This window comes from Diabrotica virgifera, chromosome 1, assembly GCF_917563875.1.
Source record: "Diabrotica virgifera virgifera chromosome 1, PGI_DIABVI_V3a".
NCBI lineage: Eukaryota > Metazoa > Arthropoda > Insecta > Coleoptera > Chrysomelidae > Diabrotica > Diabrotica virgifera.
In genome coordinates this window covers 312,689,533-312,715,820 of record NC_065443.1, presented here as the reverse complement: position 1 = coordinate 312,715,820, position 26,288 = coordinate 312,689,533, and the positions used below count along the sequence as shown (strand labels likewise).

General features: G+C 32.0%; 1 protein-coding gene across 1 annotated transcript in view; it reads right to left on the bottom strand.

The window, feature by feature from the left end:
• Window positions 1–24,195, bottom strand: part of LOC126886123 (putative inorganic phosphate cotransporter) — a 29,750-nt gene extending 5,555 nt beyond the window's left edge. The window contains exons 1-7 of the mRNA XM_050652971.1: window positions 23,940–24,195; window positions 18,239–18,551; window positions 17,411–17,631; window positions 13,789–13,935; window positions 11,401–11,533; window positions 7,100–7,344; window positions 2,456–2,582 (exon numbers count right to left, since the gene is read on the bottom strand). Coding sequence (XP_050508928.1) covers window positions 2,456–2,582; window positions 7,100–7,344; window positions 11,401–11,533; window positions 13,789–13,935; window positions 17,411–17,631; window positions 18,239–18,551; window positions 23,940–24,122 — 1,369 coding nt within the window. The 5' untranslated portion in view covers window positions 24,123–24,195. The remainder of the gene's footprint in view (window positions 1–2,455; window positions 2,583–7,099; window positions 7,345–11,400; window positions 11,534–13,788; window positions 13,936–17,410; window positions 17,632–18,238; window positions 18,552–23,939) is intronic.
• Window positions 24,196–26,288: the final 2,093 nt, after the last annotated feature.

Here is a 26,288-nt window from a genome sequence, read left to right as displayed (position 1 = left end):
CTTGAAACATAGGCAAAATGTCATCACTCAGAACATCGTGGAATTTTTCATGAATTTTCTTACAAATCTAGGACTCGTGTCGTCTTACTAGAACCGTTTAACCTTCCTGCCGAGTACCGAAAAAGTATTGATTGCATTTGAGTATTAAAACTTTTTAAAGGCAGGACTTAGAAAATCACGGAATCAGGGTGAAAATTATCCGCAGAATTTTCCAAGCGACAAGTATACGGTACATTCCATGTCAAATCACTCAGGCAAAAAATTTTGGATCTCCGATTTGTCTGAAAATTGGTATATAGCTTCTGCGGGACGTAAAAATAAGATATTTAAGGTCTAAAAATCTTCTTCTTCTTTTTTCTCAAAATGTTATTTTATGCGATTTTACAGTGATTTGGTGTTTATTTAAACAAATTTGCATTTTCTGTCATAAAGTATCAATGAAAAACATAATATTTTACTAGAAAGGACACAAAAATGTCATTATATGGTATTATAACAAGTTATTTTGAATCAAAACAAGTTTTTGATCAAATTTTATAGTGTAAAAAACGTTAAAATACCGTTTTTTACATTTTCCTCCATTCCCAAAATACATCTTCATCGATTTGGCTAAAAATTTGCCCACAGATAGCCAAAAGATAGGACTTTAAGTGGTTAGAAGGATTTGAATTATATTACAATACCAAAAAAGTTACATGCAGTAATATCAGACTCAAAAGTATATATTAGTCCAGTCGGGATAGCATTTGACCTTGAATGCCGAGCTGCCCAAAATTTTATTTTTCTGATCTTTAGGGGAGTCAATAGTAGTCTAAATTTAAAATCATGAATGAATTCCTCCGTTACGTTAGCCGCCATCTTGATTTTAAAGGAGAACCTGTTTTTCTCAATATCTCCGCCATTTTTAACTTTTCGACAAAAATGGTAGGAACTGAAATTGTTCCAAATAAATCGTATTTACAATTATTACAATTTCTTTTTAACAATTTTTGTCGTGAGGTCGATATTTTCGAGTTAATTGTACTTGCAGTAGACGCCTATATTTTTGACTATAATATTGCATGTAACTTTTTTGGTATTGCAATATAATTCAAATACTTCTCACCACTTAATGTCCTATGTTTTGTCTATCTGTGGGCAAATTTTCAGCCAAATCGATTATGATGTATTTTGGGAATGGAGAAAAATGTAAAAAAGGTATTTTAACGTTTTCTACACTATAAAATTTGATCAAAAGCTTGTTTTGAATCAGAGTAACTTGGTATAATGCCATATAATGACATTTTTGAGTCCCTCCTATTAAAATATTATGTTTTCCATTGATACTTTACAATAGAAAATGCAAATTTTTCCCGCAGAAGCTATATACCAATTTTCAGATAAATCGGAGGTCCAAAATTTTTTTTGCTCCAAAATTGAGTGATTTGAAATGGAATGACCCATTCTCAAACATTAGGAGACGTCATGCCAATATTTTTTTTTGATCATTTTGAAATAAATATGTTTAATTTATTTAGTTGGCAGGACCCAGAAAATCATGAAAATTTCATTATTTTCCTTACATGTTTGTATACATATATACACCGTTAGCCCGTTTGCAACCCTCCTACCCAAAAAATTTTCTTCATAAAATCCATAGTATCCTGTCATTATACGGATATGGCAGGTCTCAGAAATTCATCGCAAAACCCTATTTTTATTTTTTGGGAAAATCTAGTTTTTACGGGAAAATGTCACAGGAAATTTGTGGATGTTTCCACAGATTGTAAGTACTTCGTCTACCCTTCCAGTATTGCAAAAGGCAGGACTGAGAAAATCGTGGCTGAACTTCTGTATAATATCTCCCGGTCAATAAGTGTAGCATAAATGATTGAAAAGCGTAAATTCCGAATAGTTGTTTTTTTATAGTTTTTTTGCAATTATTGCTATTTTGCAACAAGGGTGACAATTTTTAAAATTCTTAATTAATCCTATGTTGTAGGAAACTTAGCAGCATTTATGTCAGTGCAACTTTTCTGGGAAATGAACACTTTTAAAGTTATAATAAAAAAACCAAGAAAAAAATCAAATTTTTCCTTCATTTTTTGACATTTTGATTATTAAAACAATGTTCCGGTCCTTTTTGAGTGGGAGGAGAATTCAAATATTATTATATGAGTTATTTTCAAGCAATTTCTACAAAAAAATATGCGTCATCTCTCAACATCCAAATGTACTAATATTTTTTCAGATGCGCCCTGGTCTATATGTTCTCTCAGAGATATACATAACATAACTTGTTCGATGGCCCTCTATGTTGTTGTTAATATATTGGCTGATAACTGTATAAGTGTAACGGTCTCCATTCCATACGTCATAACTGATAAAATACAACTGTAGAATACCCGGACAGAATATTAGTAATACAAATAACCTTCCCAACGAAGGCAAATAGTTGTATTAGTAGCATAAGTACCTATTCTAGGGGGTCTTTCGTTCCACGGCTGGACTTCTCCAGATCCAAACATCCAAAATATTGCAGCTCCTGATGCATAAACCGCACTTGCCAGATAAAAAACATTTCTCCACTGCTTCGGATTGTACTAAAAAAATGGATTTAAATTAAAGGGTATTGTGGAGACTATTGGGAATCATTGGGATTATTGGGAAGAATAATATTAAATAATATCCAATATTGAACTGGGTCAAGATTGTGAAATATCGAGTAAACAAATCATTGTTTTACAAATATATTAATTGTGCTAATCCTTAAGCCACGGGTGCTGAATAAGCAACTCGTGTATTTGTAACAATAACACACATTGATTGTCAAAAATAATACAATGATTAAAGCTCGGATTATAGGCAAAATGCCTTTTTTTGCCTATTTTGCCTATTATAAGTGTTTTTTGCACTTTTTGCCTTTTCTCGTAAATTCCGCCTATTTGTGCCTTTTTTTAAATTTCATGGTACTACCCATGATATTATTCTATTACTAAACCATTCTATAATACAATTTTGGGTCAATAATAAAATATCCATGGTTTGTTTATATAACAGATTTCTAGGAAAATGTACCTGATCGAGACTTGAGTGTTAACTATTTGGAAATCCCTAAGCTTTATTAGTTTATTATCAGTTGTACAGTCGGTTACTGTATCAGAGTTTAGTCACAAATTGCTATATCCTAGTTTAGTTTTGTTGCGTATACCGAAAAGCAAAGAACACGTTTTAAAACGTTTTAGACATTTGTGTGAAAAGATGACATCCAAATTAAGGCTATGGATCGCACCTTATTCGGAACTTTCTCTAGAAGGAGATGGAGCATTTTGTAAACCATGCGGCAAATCGGTAAGTTTTATTTTTTCTCTTTTTTTCTCGTCCCACAACATAACTAAATTCTAAAGCGGTTTTAGAATTCTAATTATTTTTTTTATCTTCTCAGATTTCAAGTAGAAAAAAGTACTTTATTGACCAGCATTGTGGAACCCCAGTTCATAAACGTAATTTGGAAAAATTAAATTCCTCTAAGTTAGCCCAAATATCTCTGCGGGATAGTTTAAGCAGTTCAAAAAAAGGAGGAAGACGCATTTAAATTTGATTTAAGCCAGATGATGATTGCATCCAACATTCCTCTATATAAAGTTAATAACCCTAGTTTTAAATGCTTTTTCGAAAAATATCTTAATAAATCCTTACCGGACGAGAGTACATTGAGAAAACATACTATGGAAAAATGTTATGTGGAAGGTATTTCAAAAATTAAGCGGGAGTTAGAGGGCAATTTTTTGTATATTATCGTGGATGAAACGACAGATGTATGCGGCAGGTATATAGCTAATTTAATGATTGGAATCTTGAACGAAAACTTTGCGAGAAAACCTTATTTAGTTGCCGTTAAAGAATTCGAAAAAACAAACAATTTAACAATAAGTCGATTTATACAAGATAGTTTAACAAACCTCTTTTTGCCCAACCCTATACCAGTGAATAAAATAGTTTTAATGCTTTCAGATGCTGCGGCATATATGTTAAAAGCTGCTGTTAATTTAAAGATTTTTTATCCTAATTTAATTCATTGCACTTGTGTAGCCCACGGGGTAAATAGAATTGCTGAAGAAATAAGAAATCTGTTTCCGTTGGTAAATAATTTTATAAATTTTATGAAAAAAGTTTTTGTACAGGCTCCGTTGAGGGTGCAAATATATAAAGAAAGACTTCCCGGTGTCCCTTTGCCACCTAAACAAGTAATTACAAGGTGGGGAACCTGGCTCGAAGCAGTTTTTTTTTACTTTGAACACTGCAATGAAATAGAATTAGTTGTCAGAATTTGATGATGATATTTCCGAAGCCATTCGAGTGTAAAAAAAATATTAAAAAATCCCAAATTGAAACAGGAACTCGCTTATATCAATGACAATTATAAACTAATAGTTACCACAATTACCTTATTAGAAAAACAAGAGATAAATTTATGTGGGTCAGTAAAATTAATAGATAATTTAAAGACGAAAATTAAATCGGCACCTGGAAGTAACGGTCAATTAATTTAAAAAAAAATGTAATATATTTTCCACAAGAATGAAGATTTTTCGTTTTTACCTTATGTTGCTAAAGTTTTGAATGGGACATTTTCCGAGGAATTACAAATTATGCCAGATTTATTATCCGCTCTGAAATATGCTCCAATTACATTTGTCGATGTCGAAGGTTCGTTTTCAATGTACAAATTAATTTTAAGTGATCGAAGACATAGTTTTAAGACCGAAAATATTGAAAAACATTTAGTTGTTTCTATTAATGATAAAATTTTAAGTGGTTACAATGTTTAATTATTAATTAACAGTTCTTTAGTTACTAGTTTATTTATACTAATGTGTAAATATACCTGCCTTAAGTTAATACTACGTTAATTCACTTTGTACAATAAATAATAAGTTATATTCCTTTATTGCCTATAGTTTGCCTAAATGTTAATATTCCTGCCTTTTTTAATAAAAATCTTTGCCTATATAGGCGCCTTTTTCTTCAATTTTTGTTGCCTATAAATCTGAGCTTTAACAATGAAATATCAGAATAAACTTGGTGTTCGTCGAGGTAAGATATTTTATTCTCCCTTAACTACGTAACATTGAAAAGAACCTGAACTACGACCACCCTTAGCTCCCAGAGTGGCAACATATTCAAGTTATTATATTAGATGACGATCCTGCAAGGAATAATGAATATTGAATCCTGCCATAGATATTGAATTGATCCTTCAGAATATTGAATATCAGACTGAGGTAATAGAATAGCAGGGAAGATTGACGCGGGAGATCATTTTAGGATCACCTTTGGCATTCTCGTCCTTTCCATTCTTATCATGTGCCCCATCACCTCACTTTCTGTGGCTTTATGAAGCGACCTTGGCTCGCTATACAGTTCCCCTAGCTCCCTTTCTTCGTTGCACTCAACGTTCCACCGTGTTTTTGCCCCCATATATAGCTCGGAGCATTTTCCTTTCCCATCTTTCCAATTTTTCGATATTTGCTTTTTTATTATCCATACTTCGCTACCATACGTCACTGTCAGTCTTATTACCGTTTTATATATCATTAACTTTATTCTCGATACACATGTGAATTTCATTAATGGCATTAGGCTTCTCATCTTTTTATTTCTCTTTGCCAATGTGGCATTCAGTTATCATTCTTCCAGATCATTCTCTTCTATTATAATCCCTAGATACGTAAAATGAACCAACCGCCTGAAAATATATTTCCTTTCATTAATTAGAAATGAAAATAAACTGTCCTCTTCTTTTTGCTCTGTATTTGCTCTGTAAGTATCATGTACATATTTTGACTTTTCCTGGTATATTTCTAGGTCAAAATATTTTGCCTCCATTTCTACTCTTTTTATAACATTTATTAGTTTTTTCTTTTTAAAGTTAAAACAGTAACATCACCGAAGGCCAGACAATCCGAATTATTTAACACCCTTAATTTGAATGTGTTGAACGATACTACATATTCTCCATCTTGTAAAGCCTAGTAGAGACTTGAGCCTTGAATGTGACAACAATAAAGATGCTGGAAGTATGTGAAGCATATCAAACATAAGAGTTCCTAAGAGGCACATCAGCAGAAGATGAATATTCTAGCTAAAGAACTTAATAACTTGGTTGAAAACATCTACCACGCAAATATTTAGGACAGCAACAAATAAAATTATCATTTTCAGAATGATTGGGTCCATTGCATCCAGGTTTTAACGGGTAGTTAGTAAATGTTTCTTTATTTTCCAGGATAAACCTGTAAATTTAAAAAGTAGAATGTAAATGTAAAACGTAGAATGTAAAATTAACATGTATGTATTTAGTTCTTGTATTGTGAAATTAATAAACATTCAGATAAACATTAATATTATTATTATTATTCAATAATGGATGATAGACACTAGAACAAGAAGAAGAACAAGAGGAAGAAGAAGAAACAATTTAGGAACATGAATTTAAAAACCAGCTTATGAGGATTAGACAAGAATATAGGCAAGAAAACGAAGATAAGAAACACAAATGGATTACGACCATGGAATTAACATAAAAAAATGCAGTAATGCAGTAACATTTTTTGTTCTTAAGGGGAAAGGAGCAAAATGCAAAATTTTGACGTGTGTCAAAATTTTTAATGTGTTTTAAATGTATTCATTTTTTTTAATCCTGGGAAAACTAATAAATATTTTTGAAAAATTTAAAAGAATAATTATACCGAGGGATTTAATTACATTATTACCGAGGGACGAACGTCCCTTAAAACTTCTATAATGTTTATTTTAATAAGTTACAGGGGTGAAAATAAAAGAGGCAATTCAGTGTGATTTATAATTGCAAATATTTTACTCAAAAGAAACTTTTTATTTATTGCAAGTGACTTTTTGCCCTCGGTAATAAGGTAGTCTTTCATTCTGTGGTTAAATTTTTCAAAAATACTTATTGGTTTTCTTAGGATTCGAAAAAAATGAATACATTTAAAACACATTGAACATTTTGACAGGCGTCAAAATTTTGCATTTTGCGCCGTTCCCCTTAATATAAACATAATTTGAAAGGTAATGTTAATAAAAAATACCCACTCACCAGATCTTTTACCATAATATCAACTATCAATGGAGCCAGGATACCACAAAGATTTGAACATCCGTTCATGATTCCATATAAAACACCCGCGAAATTTGGAGATAGATCCAAATTGTTGATGAACGTTCCACAGAATGTAGCACCGTTCGCACCAACTGCTATTATTAATAATATGACAGCTACCTCTGAAGTGTCTTTTGAACATTGGCCCAAGAGGATTAAAGCCAGTGCCGGAATTAACATACCTGAAAGCATAAAATATTGTTATATTCCTATTTGACATAAGAAATAAAAGTCTATAGTTATATTTAAAATGCAAATAAAAATAAAGGTTTTCGTTTTTCTCGACCGCGGGCATGTAAATTTGGAACACCCTGTATAAAACAAATTTTGTATAGGTAGTTTTTAAGAAAGTGTTTCGGAGAAGTGTTTACGAACCCCAGGAACAATACGACTCAAGTAAACAATTAGAGTGATGTTTAAAAAGAAAGTGTTCGTGGAAAGGTTTGTCAATAACCACCGATAACTCATATTCCAGTAAATAAGATAATAGGTTATTAAATTTGTAAAGAGGATTAATGTGGAAAGTAAAATTGAAATGGGGAATATTATTTTTTCTTGAAATCCATCAAGATATTTAGAAAAAGGAAAGTTTGTGTTGGTAAATACGGATAATTGAAAGTTGCTTTGGATTGGTTGATTTTTGAATGCTGGAAGGGGTATTTGGAAGGAGGAGAATGAATGAGCAATGAGAGTCAGTGTGTTTTGAGCGATCGAGAGGCGAAGTCCAGTGTTCGAGAAGATTGTACAAAAAAGTGAAACGCCGGGTTGGTTAGTTTTGTTTTTAAAAAATAAAAAGTAAGATATCGTGGAACGAGTGATAGGCCGAGTCGAGATAGTATATAACTCCTTGAGTCTAGAGTATCCCGGTTTGTTGAAGTGTTTAAAAAAGGTGGAACACGGCATCAGGAGAAGGCAGGAACGAGTGCTGTACGAGGCGTAGTTTTCAAAGGAGCAGAGGCATTACTGGAAGACTTGGACGAGTCGTTGGATCGCAACCCAAGACAATAGGAAACGTGTTTTGTGTGAAGACATTGCCAAATCATCAATAAAGGTCAGTCTATTTTGTTATGACATGAATGTATGGTTTGTGTATTAAATACCACATTGAAAATTGAGCCACACAATCACTATTAAAAAAGTTCATCAAACCTAAATCAATTTGTTACTGATAAATCATAATAGTTCATTATAAATAAAATAAAGGACATCGCACACATCTTATGGAAAATATAATGTCAGTCAAATTCAATAAAATTTATACGAATAGATTCGTTTTAAATTAACGGTCAAATCTTATCATTGCGCCAACTCTTAATTATGATTAATTACGGCGCAAATTGCAATTAAGGTTTATCGAAATCACATTTTTTGAGTCAGTAAAAGTGTCAGTTACAATTACTATTGCTCTGGGTGCTATTCACAAGAGCTTAAACCCCGCTGGGTCTAAGCGGATTAGTGAAACTAATCCGCTGATTTATGGAGTACCGACAATTTGGGTATTTTAAAATATTTTTTCTCTCTCTAACTTATATACGTACCCATTTGATTTCAGATTTATTTATATCAATTTCTACTCTTATTATTGAAAATATAGAGTTGGCGCAATGATAAGATTTGACCGTTAATTTAAAACGCATCTATTCGTATAAATTTTATTGAATTTGAGTGACATTATATTTTCCATAAGATGTGTGCGATGTCCTTTGGAGACAAAAAGAAATAACCCCTTCTCGGGGGTGGAAAATTTTTTGGGTAAACAATTACGGAATTTGCTCGGGAACCTAATTCTAAGTAAAAACTGTTCTATAATTATTTTTTGGAAAGTCAAGACTTTTTGAGTTATTCGTGGTTGAAAATTTGCCATTTTCATTGAAATAAACACCTTTTTAAACGGTTTTTTGCGAATACCTTAAAAAATGCACCTAACCGAAAAAATTATACAAAACATTTTTGTAGCTCATAAAAAAGCAAAGAGATTCGTTCCTTCTTCAATCATCTAGTCGATACATTTTTGGCAAAGTAACGTAAGTGACATTTTATGTTTTTCCATTAAACTAAAGCTATTATTTTTTAGAAGGTACTGCCAAAGTGTAGTAAGCCTAGAATTAATTCAAACATAATATGTCTAGGCTTACAAGACTCCGGCAGTACCTTTTAAACAATAAGAGCGTTTGTTTAATGGAAAAACATGATTCGCCAAAAATGTCACTTACCTTACTTCGCCAAAAATGTATCGTAGTTATAACACAAAAAGAGGTATGGTAGGTAAAATTAGTTTGTTTTTTGGTGCATGCTCAAATCAGTGTATTCAACTTGAAATAACAGAGAAACGGTCGATTTTAGGTGTATAATGCTACAATACCTTTTATTGTGCTTAAAAAGTCCTTTCAAATAAGCAATTTGAAGCTTATTTTTTTCAAAAACCATTCATTTTAAACCCGCCCAACTTTTTGAACATAAAAAGAACATTATAGTAAAACGTATTGTAGAAGGCAAACGATGCATTTAAATTCTTGTGGATGAGGGGTTAAATAAACTTCTCATTTTTTTCTTAAAATACGTTAGTCATCAAATTTTTTACAGTTTATCTCGCATAGTTTGAATGTAATCGACATTTAATATTACTTATTTTAAAGGTCTTTTCAAGCACAACAAAAGTTATTGGTAGCGTTATACACCTAAAATCGACCGTTTCTCTGTTATTTCAAGTTAAATACACTGATTTGAGCATGCACTAAGAAAACAAGTTCTTTCACTTTCCATATCTCTTTTTGTGTTATAACTAGAAGATTAATAAAGGAAAGAATCTCTTTGTTATTTTATAAGCTACAAAAAGGTTTTATATGTTTTTTTTAGTTAGATGCATAGTTTTTTTAAAGTATTCGCAAAAAACCGTTTGAAAAGGTGTTATGTTTCAATGAAAATGGCCAATTTTTAACCAGGAATACCTAATTCAAAAAGTATTAAGTTTTCGAAAAAAAAATTATAGAACCGTTTTTGCTTAGTATTAGGTTCTCTAGCAACTTCCGTAGTTATTTAAGCAAAAAATTTTCCGCCCCAGAGAAGGGGTGAGAACCGCCCCCAAGACAAAAGCACACATCGGCATAGGGTAGACTTTGTTTCTTGGGCTATTCCCTACTTACTGTGAAAATATCACGTAAATCGATATAGTAGGATGGAATTCGGAGCCACATACACTCATTGATTGCCCTAATAGATTAATCTCCGACCTTTAGAGAATTTTCTCTGTCTCTATATTTAGCCGATTTTTTTATTTACGAGTTAGGGAATAGCTATTTGTATAACAAGGGAGGAAAGTGCTACTTTTCCTCCCGAGAATGTCGGAGGGCAGTAATCATTCAAGGGAGGAAAAGGCACTTTACTCCCATGTTATACATATGGTTTTTCTACCTTTCTCAAATAACAAGTCATTTTTTCATTTTTACTTCATTTATTTACAAAATACAGAGTGTTTTTAAATAAACGTTAAAATGTATAGATACTTACGTAATAGAAAATATATATTGTAGAGGGCGTCAATAAGTTATATTTCATGAATGGAATACCATGACGTCACTTTTACTTTTCCTCCCTAGGGAGGAAAAGTACAACTTTGCTCTCTACAATCAGGTCCGGAAAAGTATACTTTCGGTAGAGGTAGGTGGAAAAATAATAATTTACCTCACATTCACATACACATACTCCAATATTAGCTTGCTGATTGTCACCAGGCACTGACAAAGGTTCAAAGAATGGGGAGAGGAGGAGGTGTATAATCAGATTAAGGCTGAGGATCCCCCAGCTGGACACAGTGAAGTTACTGAAACTGAAGTTATCTAACCAAAACGACCTATTAATGAAGTATGCTAGTATGCTGTGTCATCAGCATAGAATGATATTTTACTTGGAACATAATAGGGAATATTGCCGGTATATACCGCAAAAAGAAGAATTTCAAGGACAGATACCTTAGGCACTCCACTTTCCACTAACTTATCCTATGAGACAGATTCGCCAACTTTAACTTCGTATTGTCAATCTGTCAGGAAATCATCTATCCAATTGAGTAAAGTACCAGGAACTGCGAAATGTTCTAGCTTATGTAGGAGTATGTGCTTAGGAACACCGCCAAAGGCTTTAGAGAAATCTAGATAAACAATGTCGACCGGCCAATGAATTTAACAATCATTATTAAAATTTGTTTTTATTGTGTAATAATTTACTATATAAAAACTTACCAATTGCGTTCATCGTTTTTCTAGCAGTCCATATCGAAATAATATCTGTCAAGATCATCTTATCCGAAATAATACTCAGCGTCAAACCTGTCACCCATTGTAATATATATGGAAGGGCTGACAAAACGCCATTCTAAAACAGGCATTTATAGTTAGTCCAGAAAGCCACTGCGCATCCGCTAGGAAAAATATTCTAATTCGGATTTTTTGCACAATCTTACTCAAAAAGGACCCCTTTTAACAAATTTGCATGTTGCCAGGGCCAAAAGTTGGTCAAAAATTTTTTAAACGTTTTTTTTGTTTTTTTCCTAATTTTTTGCATGGAAAAAAGTTTTTTTAGTTTTTTTTTGGATCATTCCAAACAGAAAAGGTCTTAGTGACTTTTCTCTAAAAATGATAGTTTTTGACATATAAGCGATTAAAAATTGAAAAATTGCGAAATCGACCATTTTTAACACTCAAAAACTATGTGAAAACCTGAAAATTTGAATGTTGCCAAGGTAGGTAGATATTCTTTAAAAATCGATTAATGAAAACCCGAAGAGTTTTTTGCAATACAATATTCAAAACTCCTTTGTTTTTTAATTGCTAATCAAGCGTGCGCGACACTATTTTCCACCGAAAGTATGGTGCAAATGAAAGGAATAAATTCGTTATTTCGTAAACCGGCGACTTTAAGGAAAAATCCCGAAACAGTTGGATTTTTATTATTTTTAAGTTATGATATTGTGGCATATATGGTATACTAGTGACGTCATCCGTCTGGACGTAATGACGTAATCGATGATTTTTTTAAATGAGAATAGGGGTCATGTGCTGGCTTATTTGAAAGGTTCTTCAATTATATATTCAGTAATATAAACATTTACATAATTATTGATACAGGGTGTCCAAAAAATTTTTATTAAAATAAATTATTTGACAAAAAAAGAAGTAGAAGGACACCCTGCATAAATAATTATGTAAATGTTTACATTAATAAATAGAGAATTGAAAAACCTTTCAAATGAGCTACCACATGACCCCTATTCTTGTTTAAAAAAATCATCGATTACGTCATCACGCCCAGACGGATGACGTCACTAGTATATCATATATGCCACAATATCATAACTTAAAAATAAAAATCGACCTGTTTCGGGATTTTTCCTTAAAGTCGCCTGTTTACGAAAGAACGAATTTATTCCTTTCATTTGCACCATACTGTCGGTGGAAAATAGTGTCGCGCATGCTTGATTAGCAATAAAAAAACAAAGGAGTTTTGAATACTGTATTGCAAAAAACTCTTCAGGATTTCATCAATCGATGTTTAAAGAATATCTGCCTACCTTGGCAACATTCAAATTTTTAGATTTTCACATACTTTTTGAGGGTTAAAAATGGCCGATTTCGCAATTTTTCAATTTTTAATCGCTTATATGTCAAAAACTATCATTTTTAGAGAAAAGTCACTAAAGACCTTTTCTGTTTGGAATGATCCAAAAAACCTAAGAAAACTTTTTTCCGTGGAAAAAAGATAATTTTAGGAAAAAAACAAAAAAAAAACGTTTAAAAAATTTTTGACCACCTTTTGGTCCTGGCGACATGCAAATTTGTTAAAAGGAGTCGTTTTTGAGTATGATTGTGCAAAAAATCCGAATTAGAACATTTTTCCTAGCGGATGCGCAGTGGCTTTCTGGAGTAAGTATAATAAAAAATATTAAAGAAAACAAAAAACCATGGTTATAATAAGGGTTAGAGGGATAAAGTCATAACAAGGATCCAAATTCTAAATGAAGATATTGCACAAGACAGAATACTTAGGAATCTAGATTACCTACTGAAGACCTAAGTCCAAAATCAGAAAATTGATCAAGAATAGAGCCATCAAGAGTAGGTAGTCGTTTAGAAAATGAGAGAATTTCTGAATAACCGAGGACTCAATTTGCAAATCCGACATCAGGTAGTAAAATGTTCTTCTATTCTATAAACTCCTATTATTTTTTATGGTGCCGAAGTTTGAACTGTTAGTGTTGACTTAATGAGAAAGATTTAGATATGAAGATATAAAGAGAGAGCTGAGAAATCCAACAATTGAACTGGTTTGAGAAAAAGAGACGAGCAAAGAAGGTAGCTAATGCCCAAAATTCAAACAAAAAAAAAAAAGGAAGGCCCAGGAAGATATGGATGGACCAAATCCATGATTTAGGTGAAAATAGAGACATGAATATAAGAGGTATGAAGAAACTGGCTACCAAGAGAAGGGCATAGAAGAAATGGATGAGAGGCGGAACACTACATCCAACGCCCTTAAGGGCACTAAGGATTATGAGAAAGAAGAAGAAGATTCTAAATTATATTTATATTTTGGCAAATTCCTTAGTAAACTGAAAAATGAGATATACTTACTTTTCTTATGTTAAACTTTAAAATTTCGTTCATGTATGTTGGTATTTGTGTAAGCAACACCCAAAATCCAAAAATGAAGCAGGCGTACGAAAAAAATAGAGCTAAGAATGGCACCGATGTGAAAATGGCCTTCCATGGCGTGGGCATCTAAAAGTTAAGAAACAGTGTTAGCATAATCTCTTGCTTGAATTATAGGCCAGGGTAGTAAGACCAAAATATACCCTGTTCGTGACACTTCAACAGCCAGGGTATTGAAGCGCTTTTTCGACAGGTAACACCTATGAGAACAAATTGTAACTATTTCCTGAGTAGGATCTGGCTGTTATTTTTATTTATAAACAATTTAGTGTCACAAAACGGCCTTTTTTCTTTTTTTCAAATTAATGGAAAACAGTAATAGTTATGGTCTTCTTAGTACAAGCATCTTCGAGAGAATGAAAAAGCTTTAAAATGGCGTATTACAAAGTTTAATACACTCATTTATTGTTAATATAATTTCGAAAAAAGTCAAAATCTCAAAAAAAATTTATTTCGCAATAATAATTGTGAAAATAAGTTTACAGCTTTGAAATTTTTGTCCAATGAAGGTTCTTTAGTGCTTCATATGTGACAAAAATTTCAAAGCTATTCATTTAATTGTTTAAATTTTATTCAAATTGTTTTTCCCAGAGAGCTTTTTTTGCAATAACATAAGTCAGAAAAAAATAATGTTAGAACCATTCTACAGATGTCAAATGAAAGAGCATGAACTAAACTTTCAAATTGGTTTAAAAAAGTGAATAAAAATGCATTTATTAGTAATAAATAATTATGGAAAAGTATCGTCAATTTTTCCTTATAAACTTTTAGAATAACTTTTTTCAAAAATAGTTATTTATGAAACAGTTCGTGAAGTATGCTTTTTGCGAACGCACGCGATGTTTAGAGCACGAGCGACAAACATAGCGAGTGCTATACATCGCGTAAGTTCGCAAAAAGTACTTCACGCACAGTTTCATACAATATTTTATCTATGATGGACAAATAAAAAAACTGTAATTCTTCGTCACTGGAATTTATTTCTATTCTACAATTTTTAGAACTCTGACATTTAAAAATACTAACTTCTTTCAAACCACAAAACTGTCAAAACTTTTGTCGTAATTTATTGCTCATTATGTCATCACCATGACAACGCGAAAGTTAAGGATATTTTAATTATATGAAAGTGTGTCAAAAACAGTGCGAAAATGTAAGTACAATTTAAAATACATTGTTACTTCACGCACACTTTAAACCCTTCACGCACTGCTATCTATACGCTGTGAGCTCGTACGTAGAGGGGATATTTATAAATTCGTGAGCGCCTGTAGTGACAAGTCTGTAAACGTTTACCCGAAATTTGACATAAATGTCAAAGTGATTAATTTAAAACTAAAATTAAAAACATTTATTATAAAAAATATTAGTTGATCAAAGCTGTGGTATATATTTTTACCTTAAATATACTAACGTTTTAAATACTGAATTTTCGTTTTTTAATGTTCTGTAATATGTAATTATAAATTAATCTTGGCGCCATCTACATGATAATTGTGAAAGTATCCGAAGTAAGAAATTAATATTTCATCAATAGAACGTCAAAATGATTAGCAAAATCTTAAAAAAATCTATTACAATTTAATTAATTTTTAGCGTTTTAAATATTAAGCGATAACAATTAAATAATAAATTTAAAAATTACCGGTGAAAGTTGAATTAGTAACTGCTAGGAGCGACACAAGCGAAGCTCAGAGCGTATAATGACAGTTTTCACAAACTAAAAACTTATACATAATATGACATAGAGTAGATAAAATCTATTTTTTTACCGTTTTTTAGGTGCACAACTACCAAGTAATGTTAGTATGTATATGGTAATTGATGAAAAATTGTAATGAATATATATAATTTATTATATAAAAAAATAAAAAGTTTTTAAGGAAAAATTAAACATACTTTGCATAATTATTTAGTACTAATAAATGCATCTTTTATACACTTTTTTAAACCAGTTTTAAATTATAGCTCATGCTCTTTCATTTGACACCTGTAGAATGGTTCTAACATTTTTTTTTCTGACTTATGTTATTGCAAAAAAGAACTCTCTGGGATAAACAATTTGAATAGAATTTAAACAATTGAATGGATCGCTTTGAATCTTTTGTCACATATTAAGTACCAAAGAACTCTCATTTGACAAAAATTTCAAAGCTGTACGCTTATATTTACAATAGTTATTGCAAAATTATTATTTTTTAAAATTTCGACTTTTTTCGCAATTTTATTAACAATAAATAGTGTATTGAACTTTGTAATACGCCATTTTATAGATTTTTCCATTCTCTCGAAGATGATTGTACTCAGAAAACCATGTCTTACTGTTTTCCATTAATTAAAAAAAAGGAAAAGAGACCGTTTTATGACATTAAATTTTTTATAAATAAAAATGGCCGCCAGATCATACGCAGGAAATAGTTACAATTTATTCTTATACGTATTACCTGTCGGAAAAACGCTTCAGTCACCTGGCTGTTGAAGTGTCATGAAAAAAACCTTATTACCCTGGACTATTAATAGCTGTTTTTGATTAAGAGGAATTACGGCATGTTGAATATTCCTACCTTCGGCTACCCTTGCAGCAGATTCGCGCCAGCGCGCTTGAGCGTAATCTGAAAGATTCAACAGCTGTTCCCCTTCTCTTTTGTAAATTACTCCGCGATTCAAAGATATATTCCGGTGTGCATAACTTTGCGATTTGACATACAAAAAGAAATTGAAAATAAAATTTGTCAAAACTTTATTTCCTCAAAACGGCTTTTTTAAAAGCGGTGGACAGTGTAACTCAAAAACTACTTGACCTATTAACCTCAAATTTTGCAAAAAAATTTTCTGTAAACATTTCATAAGGTAAAACGGACGAGATATAATGTGGTTTATGTTTATTTTTGTTTCCCTTCTCTTTTGTAAATTACTGCGCGATTCAAAGATATATTCCGGTGTGCATAACTTTACGATTTGACAGACAAAAAGAAATTGAAAATAAAAGTTGTCAAAACTTTATTTCCTCAAAACGGCTTTTTTAAATGCGGTGGACAGTGTAACTCAAAAACTACTTGACCTATTAACCTGAAATTTTGCAGAACAATTTTCTGTAGACATTTCATGAGGTAAAGCGGACGAGATATATTTGTTTTATGCTTATTTTTTGTTTAACAACAACAAATATGTGGATGTTAACATTTTATCACAAAAAAAAATCGTAATTTTGATTTCTGAGTGATACGAAAAGCTACTAAAAAATAATATTAATTTTATTTTATTAAAGCACAAATTGCAAATGTTTTATGCAGATGTCGCCACGGCATTCGTATCTTGTTATTTTGTTGTAATTCGGTACTAGCATTCGGATTTGTTTCAGTTCGTTCGGAGATAATCATATATATCTCATATATATTTCTTGGTTTCGTTTTACACGAAATTATTATCTTTCAATATCTAACTATTACTTGTGAATTTTGGAATATATAATAACATTTTTTATAAATTAATATAACACTATTCTATAATAATGCATCCGCCAAAATATCTGAAAATATCTTACATGTCTTTTGATTGACCAAGCTGCCGTCTTCTCTATATATTCTCGTTCCTGTCGTGATATCCTTGGATGTTCAGCTGGAGTGTTTCTTCCAATAATTGCATAAAAAATGCACCAAAGTATACCAAGTATGCTGAAGAAATGGAAGACCCAAGGCCAGCCCAAGCGACTAGCTGATATGACACCTGCTATCAGCATACTGAACACTGTTCCCAATGGCCCAGCTGAAAAAGTATGAAAATGTATTAAAAATAAATAAAAATATAGTTTTATGAAAATACACGAGATAAAGAACTACTTAAGTTAAAAAATTTGATGGAAGTTCTGAAAATTTACGCTTTTTAAATCACAATTCATCCACTGGATCACCTATTATTCAACCATATATTTCCTAATTAGGCGTATCTACGTTAGTTTAAAAGAGGTCCATATTTACCTTCCAAGAAGAATATAAAGTAAACATATAAAGAATATTCAGTAAAGAATACAAACAAAATATGAAATTAAAAATTACTTTTGTAACGATAGCATCGTTAACTCTCGATACCTATCCACCTATCTGTACACACGCACTACCACCATTACCTACCACTTCCATTCGATGCGCGCTAGAGATACAACACCGACAAATATATAAAACAGCGTAGACATTGACATAGAGTAGAGTTATACTAGAATACTGATCTGGGAAGAACTTCACTGGGCCCTTGGACCTTTGCCTATGTTACTCAGCTTTTGGGAACAATTTCCCAATAATTTCTAAAAGGCAAGAATCAAATGTGTTAACACTATACCTATGTAAATTTACATTTCCTTAAAATTTTAACAAACCTGCATATACAAACGTTCCAATCCTTCCTCTTTCACCTATCGGCACCCAATTGCCCATAAAACAAGGCACTGAAGGCAGTATAAAACCTTGACACAGTCCCTGGATTACTCGGAAAACAATCACGGATGTGGATCCCCATACGCCGGCCAATGGTGGTATTAAAAATCCTACTGCGCATCCCAAAAACATGCTGACTATCAGAAACCACTTAGGTCCGTATCGGGTCATTAGCCAGCCTGCTCCTATCTGTGGAATGACGTAACCCCAGAAGAATGACGATAAGATTACGTTTCTGTTTTTCCAGTCATAGGTCTGAAATATCATAAAATATACTCGATATAAAAAATTCTTATTAATGGTTAAAGCAATTAAATCTACTTTCGGAAACAAATGACATAAATTTGATTGCGATTCCATACTACAAAACAATATTTACTGAAATTTGCTGACAAGCTACTCAAAGCAGCTTTTTTGATGTATATTATAGACTAAGGATTTACACAGTTTCCACTGCATTCTTTCACTCAACCGTTCTCTCTACTTTTTTCTATTTTGCTTGGACCCTTACTCCAGATTTGTTCTTTCCATTGTTTCGTCTACTTTATCTCCGAAAGATCTTTCGCGTTTCGTAAAGCTTTTTCAAAGAAAAAAAACTTGCTTCTCTTCCTTCCCCCCTTTGTGACTTAACTCTTTTATTATGTTTATTCAACGTTTTTTCTGTTCTTCTGACATGTTTGTACCAAGTTAATCTCTTCTGTTTAATGTAGTCGATTATATCTGAGTTCATTCCCATTCTGTTTTTAATTTCTATGTTATTTAATCTATATTATCTTGTTAATCTGTAGCTTCTTCTTAAGAATTATATCTCTGTTAGTCTTATTTTATTATTGATTTTCTTATTTATTATCCAATTTTCACACTCAGTACTCAGAATACTTCTTGTCATGGTGTTATATTCTCTTTTGTTTTTATAATGACGTTCTTATGCCACACGGTTGTTTTGATTTGTTCTGAGTCTGTTTTTGATTTGTTTACCTTCGTCTTTTTCCAGCTGGTTTACTTCTGTATTCTCCGTTGTTAGGTATTAAGTTTTCTTTAGGTTTATTTCCATTATATTTTTTGTATATTCATGTTCCAGTTTTCTCATCATAAAGCTGAGGTCATCTTCATCTTGAGCTATCACTATTTGGTCGTCATCCAAACTAAGAGTATATCGCTATTGGTTTCTTACTGATATGTCTAGTTTTTCTCACATTCTGTTGCAGGGTTTTAGGGTATCTTCCAGGAATACATTGAACAGGGTAGGGGATGTGAAGCAGCCCTGTAGCAGTCCTTTGTTGTCATAAATTAACTTCATTTTATATTGCTCGTTTTGATCACTACTTTGATATTCTTGTAGTGCTTTTATACTGGTTTTATTATTACTAGTGGAACATCGATGTCTTCCATTGATTTACGTAGCTTGGTTCTAGGTATCAAATCATAGGCTTTTTAAGGTCTATAAAAGCCAGATGGACAGGTCTATTTTCTTCTATTAGTCGTTCGACCGTGTAGATATAATCTAAGCATGCTCTTCCTGCTGTGAATCTTGCCGGATCTTCTTTAATTTTTCCCTTTATGCCTATTTTTTATTTTTCCTTTATGGTCTTTCGTTACAGTTTGCCCATAGATGATTTGTTGCTGATTCCTCGATAGAATGTGCCATACTCAGTTTATAGCGTAGGCAAATCTTTATCTGGGTTAGGTATTCTGCTTTAAAATCTACATTATATACTTTTTAGATTCGATTCATCAAAAAAAAACTACGCTATAAGATATAACATTCCACTCATAGATATGGTAACGGCTATTCCTCGGTAATTTTCACAATTATTATTCTTATCTCCCTTTTTATGTAGGTATACTTCTTCTTCTTCTTCTTCTTCCTCTTTATAAGCAATTCTGCTTGTTCATTGGCGGATTGATACCTCTATGGAAAGTTGTCACTCCATCTTTTGCGCGGTCGGCCGATACTTCTTCTACCGATTGGTGATTAATCTCGTGCTATTTTAACCACACGTGTTTCCTTTATTGTGGTTATGTGGTTGTTCCATTTTTTTTTCTATTTAGTGTCTCAGTGTATTTCCTGTAATTATTCTCAGTACTCTCATCTCTGCGTTTCCAGTAGTCTTTGTGTTGTGGCTGTATCGGGTATTGTTTCTGATGCATATGTCATTATTGGTCTTACACTGGCTTTATAAATTCTTGACTTTATTTCAGTGTTAACATGTCGGTTTCGCCATATACATAGTGTTATTAAGGCCTCCTGCCAATCTATCTGCTTTTTGTACTTGATTTCTCACTTCTTTGTCTAGGTCTCCGCAACTTGGCAATGTAATTCCAAGGTATTTTACTTCCATTACTTGTTCAGTACTGATACCATCAATTTCTATTTTGCATCTGATTGGTTCTTTACTGATTACTATTTTTTGGGTTTCTGAGATGAAATTGTCATATTTAATTCTTTTACTCTTATGTTAAATCTGTGTATATCTTTGTAGACTTTCTTCATCTTGGGCTATCAATATTGCGTCGTCTGCGTAGCAGAGTATTTTTACTTCTTTGTTTCCCATTCTATATCCTCTTCATTTGTTGAAGTTTTTGATGATTTTATCCATGATTAGTATAGGACTCAATGAGTCTCCCTGTCTTATTCCGCTGCCTATATCTATAGGTTCTGTAAGTTGTCCATCTATTCTGACTTCCATTTTGTTGTTTTGATAGATGTTCTCAATAGTTTTTATGATATCTGGAGGGACTTCTCTATTATACAGAAGATGGATTATATCTTTGAGTCTTACTCTGTCAGATGCTTTCTTTAAGTCAATCAGACATAGAAATGCTGGTCTATTATACTCTAGTGATTTCTCAGTAATTTGCTTTATGACGGTTATTATATTGCATCTGTACACGATCTTCCAGTACGAAAACCCTGTTGTTCATCTGCTAAATTTATCCTCTGATTCATTACGCCTTGTAAGATTTTAGTTGTAAGTTTTAGGGTAGTATTTAACAAGTTATTACCTCTGTAGTTTTCTGGCTGCTTTTTATCTCCTTTTTTGAATAGTAGAATTAGTTCGCTCGTTCTTCATTCTTCCGGTATTTTATTGTGTTTTGTGATTTTGTTAATTAATGTTGTTAATGGTTCTGTCATTGCTGCTCCACAATATTTCACAATGATGTAGGTATACCTAATACTAAAATATGCTGATTTCCATTCTATAGAGGTTTCACTTGTGTTTATGCAATTTTGAATTAGTTGCCGAATATGTTCATATAATTTGTTCGTTCCATACTTAAACAATTTTCAGTGTATATCCCCCGGTGCGGGTGTTTTGTTCCTATTTAGATGTTTTAATCAATTTTTCATTTCTTGTCAAGAGGATCAGTACGTTTTTTCGGCTGCAATGCTATTCAAATGGGGATTCATTTTTTTCGAATCCTGAGAAAACTAATAAGTATTTTTGAAAAATTTAAACGCAGAATGAAAGATTGCGTTATTAGCGAGGGTCGAAAATCTCTGAGAACTTCTATAATGTTTATTATAATAAGTTAGAGGGGTGAAAACTAAGAGAAAATTTAGTGTTATTTTTAATTTCAAATATCTTATTCAAAACAAATTTTTTATTTATTCTAAGGGACTTCCAGCCCTCGGTAATAATTTAGTCTTTCATTCTGCGTTCAGATTTTTCAAAAACATTTATTGGTTTTTTCAGGATTCGAAAAAATGAACACAATGTCCGTGGTAATTTTCCAAATCTATCTTTGTCATACAACGCACTCAGTCGAATAGAATATTGTCAGTCAGACACTGACAATCAGTAACAATTTTAAATAATTATTTGACATGAATCGGGAGTATTTTAAGTTGTTGATTAAATAATATTGATATATACGCTGTGAGCTCGTACGTAGAGGGGATATTTACACATTCGCGAACGCCAGTAGTGACAAGTTTGTAAACGTTTACCGGAAATTTGACATAAATGTCAAAGTGATTAATTTAAAATTAAAATTAAAAACATTAATTATAAAAAATATTAGTTGGTCAAAGCTGTGGTATATATTTTTACCTTAAATATACTTACGTTTTAAATACTGAATTTAAGTTTTTTTTAATGTTCCGTAATATCTAATTATAAATTAATATATTAATCTTACCGCCATCTACACGATAATTGTGAAAGTATCCGAAGTAAGAAATTCATATTTTATCAATAGAACATCAAAATGATTAGCAAAATCTTAAAAAAATCGATTATAATTTAATTACTTTTTTGCGTTGTAAATATTAAGCGATAACAATTAAATAATAAATTTAAAAATTACCAGTGAAAGTTGATTAGTAATCCGCCAGGAGCGACACCAGCGAAGCTCACAGTGTATACGCTCTGAGCTTCGCTGGTGTCGCTCCTGGCGGATTACTAATTCAACTTTCACTGGTAATTTTTAAATTTGTTATTGAATTGTTATCGCTTAATATTTACAACACAAAAAAATAATTAAATTGTACTCGATGTTTTTAAGATTTTGATAATCATTTTGACGTTCTATTGATGAAATATTAATTTCTTACTTCGGATACTTTCACAATTATCGTGTAGATGGCGCTGATTAATTTATAATTACATATTACTGAACATTAAAAAAACGTAAATTCAGGATTTAAAACGTAAGTATATTTAAGGTAAAAATATATACCACAGCTTTGACCAACTAATATTGTTTATAATTAATGTTTTTAATTTTAATTTTAAATTAATCACTTTGACATTTATGTCAAATTTCCGGTAAACGTTTACAGACTTGCCACTACTGGCGTTCGCGAATTTATAAATATCCCCTCTACGTACGAGCTCACAGCGTATAGTGTATTTGATAAATAATTGATTTAAAGGGTGAACTTTATAAAAAGTTATTTATTGTGTATTATTTATGGAAGGTAGAAGCAGAGAATACATCAAGATATATTCTGTGATCCAAGTATTTTGTTTCTAAAGATGTTCAAAATTGTAAGCGTTCCATAGTAACAATATATAATCAATATTAACAATAAATCACTTTAACGCTTTTCCTCTTTTCTCGATTGAGTATTAGTTTTTGTTGTAGGTACATATAAATTATTACAATCACTGAATACATAGCTAGTGAAAAAATTATCACATTTATTAACTGAATTAATAATTTGCAATTATGGCGAATGGATTTAGTGTCCGCAGTCATATAAACCCAAACAAACAACAATTTGCAATTATACAAAAAAAAAAAACAGTTATCCAAGAACATTCAAAAGCCATCTCTTTAAATTAATGATGACATTGTCAAGTAGAATGACATTCTAGTAATATGTACATATCCATACCAGTGTGAATTTTACTAAACGTAATTTGCCATGTAAAGACAGAAAAGGTAGGGATAGCCGTAAAATATTTGCGAATTATGTACCCATGGCCTTAATCTTATTGGTCATCCTACTATTGTAATTCTATGTTGGTTTTGATTTACATGTCCTTGATATTCTACTCGACTCAGAAAATACTTTTTCCAGCCTCCTGGAAGAGTATTTCAAAGCAACTCTCAATATTACATACCGTTAAAATCTTAATGTAGTTTATTATTTATAATTTTCTTAACGCTAAAAATATTAAATGTTTTACCTACCGGTATATGCTCGTATTCGTTTGCATTTGGATCAGTCATCGCTACTATAGTTAAAGACAAATTTACCCTTATAGAAAATCCAAGAAATACAGCCAGAAAGAAGCTGAAAGCTTCGACATGTCGTTTTCCAAACGGCGAATCTAAAAACCAAATTGCACATCTCGTTCTTAGAGAATTAACCATGAAGAATTTTTTACATCCCAATTTATTTCTTATGTGTATGATTTTTACCGTAAGTAAATATGACAATCAGTGACAATGTCATTTTTGTTTATAATTTATTTTTTTTGACAGTCGGAACACACTTAATTTGACAAGTACTGTAAGGCTGGAAACCATTGGATTAAAAAAGAAGAAAAAATGTTTTTAAGTATTTTATCATTCTTCTTCTTCTTCTTCCTTTATTGGGTTATATCCCTAGGGATAATTCGCCCAGCTTACACCAGGGAAATACTCTTGTCTTGCTTTGGGCAATCGAATATTTCCAAATATATATGCTAAAGCCTCAATTTTTTTAAATATATATTAGTAGGAACATCTTCTTATAGGGCCAGACAGTCCCTACAGGAAAGGCAATATTATAACATAAGGGTTAAAATATCTTTTTATGTCTTTATCTTCATAATTTTTTTAATTAAAAGTTGGGAATTGATTAATTTATAAGTTAAGTTTGGCTAAGTAAAGGAATTTAAGGACCAGGTTAATCCTATGTGGATTAAGGTTGGACATAATTAGGCAAATTTCAATGGGGGTAGGGATATTTGTTTTAGCTAATTCTTTATATAGGTCAAAATTGGGTGACATATTTATAGGGCACTCAAAAATCAGATGATTTAAGGACCCAACTTGGCCACAGTCACAATATGGGTTGTCTTTTACTCCTATCCTGAATAGGTGAACTGGAGTAGCACAATGACCTGTCCTCATTCTAATAATGTTGGTTATATGTCTTCTGTCTTGGTATGCAAAATTGTGGTACCAGGGGAGTTTATCTATTTGACCTACAATTTTAGAGTAAAATGAATTATTTCGATTTTTCCCCTGCCATTCTTGCTTCCACCGGTTCCAGATAAAATGCTTGGAGTCTGGTAGAAAGTTGGAATAGTGAAGAATGATACCAGCAGCTACATTTAAGGTTCTACCTATATTAGCTAGTTTATCAGCCACCATGTTCCCTTTAATATGCGAGTGTCCTGGAATCCATGCCAGACTAATATTAACGTTATTTTCTTTCGCTTCGATGATGACTCTCTTGGTCATGAACGATGAATGTTCTGTTTCCATAGAATAGGTTGATCTGCCTGTTTTCTGTATGGCACTTTTAGAGTCCGAGCAGATGATTGCCTGTTTAATCCCATTTTTCAAAATAATTTGGAGGGCACGATTAATTGCGACAATCTCAGCCATACATATTTGGGTATACTTAGGTAGTTTACTGGTATAAGAATAGTTGATCTCTGGGCTAAAGACACCAAAGCCTGCTGATCCTTCACCATCAACCGAGCCATCCGTGAAGAATTTGGTGTGACTAGGTTTATTTAGAATTATTTTTTGGAGTTGAACTGAGGCAAGTTCATCTGAACGATTAGATTGGATATTTATGATTGGAATTGTTGATAATTGATGGTCTAGTTTAAAGTTATGGCATGGGTATAAGTCACTTAAATATAAGTTGGGATAAGTACTTTTAAATTTGTTTTTTAAAAGCACTAGAAATGGAATATTTCTGTTTTTTCAATTATTTTGGTTCCTTTTAATTGATAAGTCTCACAGGTCGAGAGCGGAAATAATTGGTTTGCCAATTAACATTAAATTTTTTAATATAAATATAGAGCTAAGCCATTCCCATTTAGATTTAAGCGAGACCTGACCACTTTCATTTAAGAGAGCATGGATTGGGGTAGATTTCATGCATCCAGTTATAATTCGGATACTTTTGTATTTGAGTTTCTCCAATCTTTTAATTAAGAAAGTTGGGCAATCGAAAATTACCTGGCAGCCATAGTCCAGATGGCTCTGAATCAGACCATTGTTTACAATTTGTAAGGTTTTTGGATCACTTCCCCAATAAGTCCCACAAAGAGCTCTCATCACATTCAGGCCACGATTTACTTTTAGTTCTATTGAGTTTACATACGAATTCCACTTTAAGTTTTTTTTAATATTTACCCCCAGGTATTTGACTGAATCCACCCAACCAATATTCTGGTTAGAAAATATTACGTTGGGGGGAGAGATTTTCGTGTTTCCTTTTGTAAATAATATTGCAGAAGATTTGTTCTGGGATAGATTTAAATTGTGGTCTAGCAACCATGATTCCATCTGAATCAAGAATTTATTTACATTAAT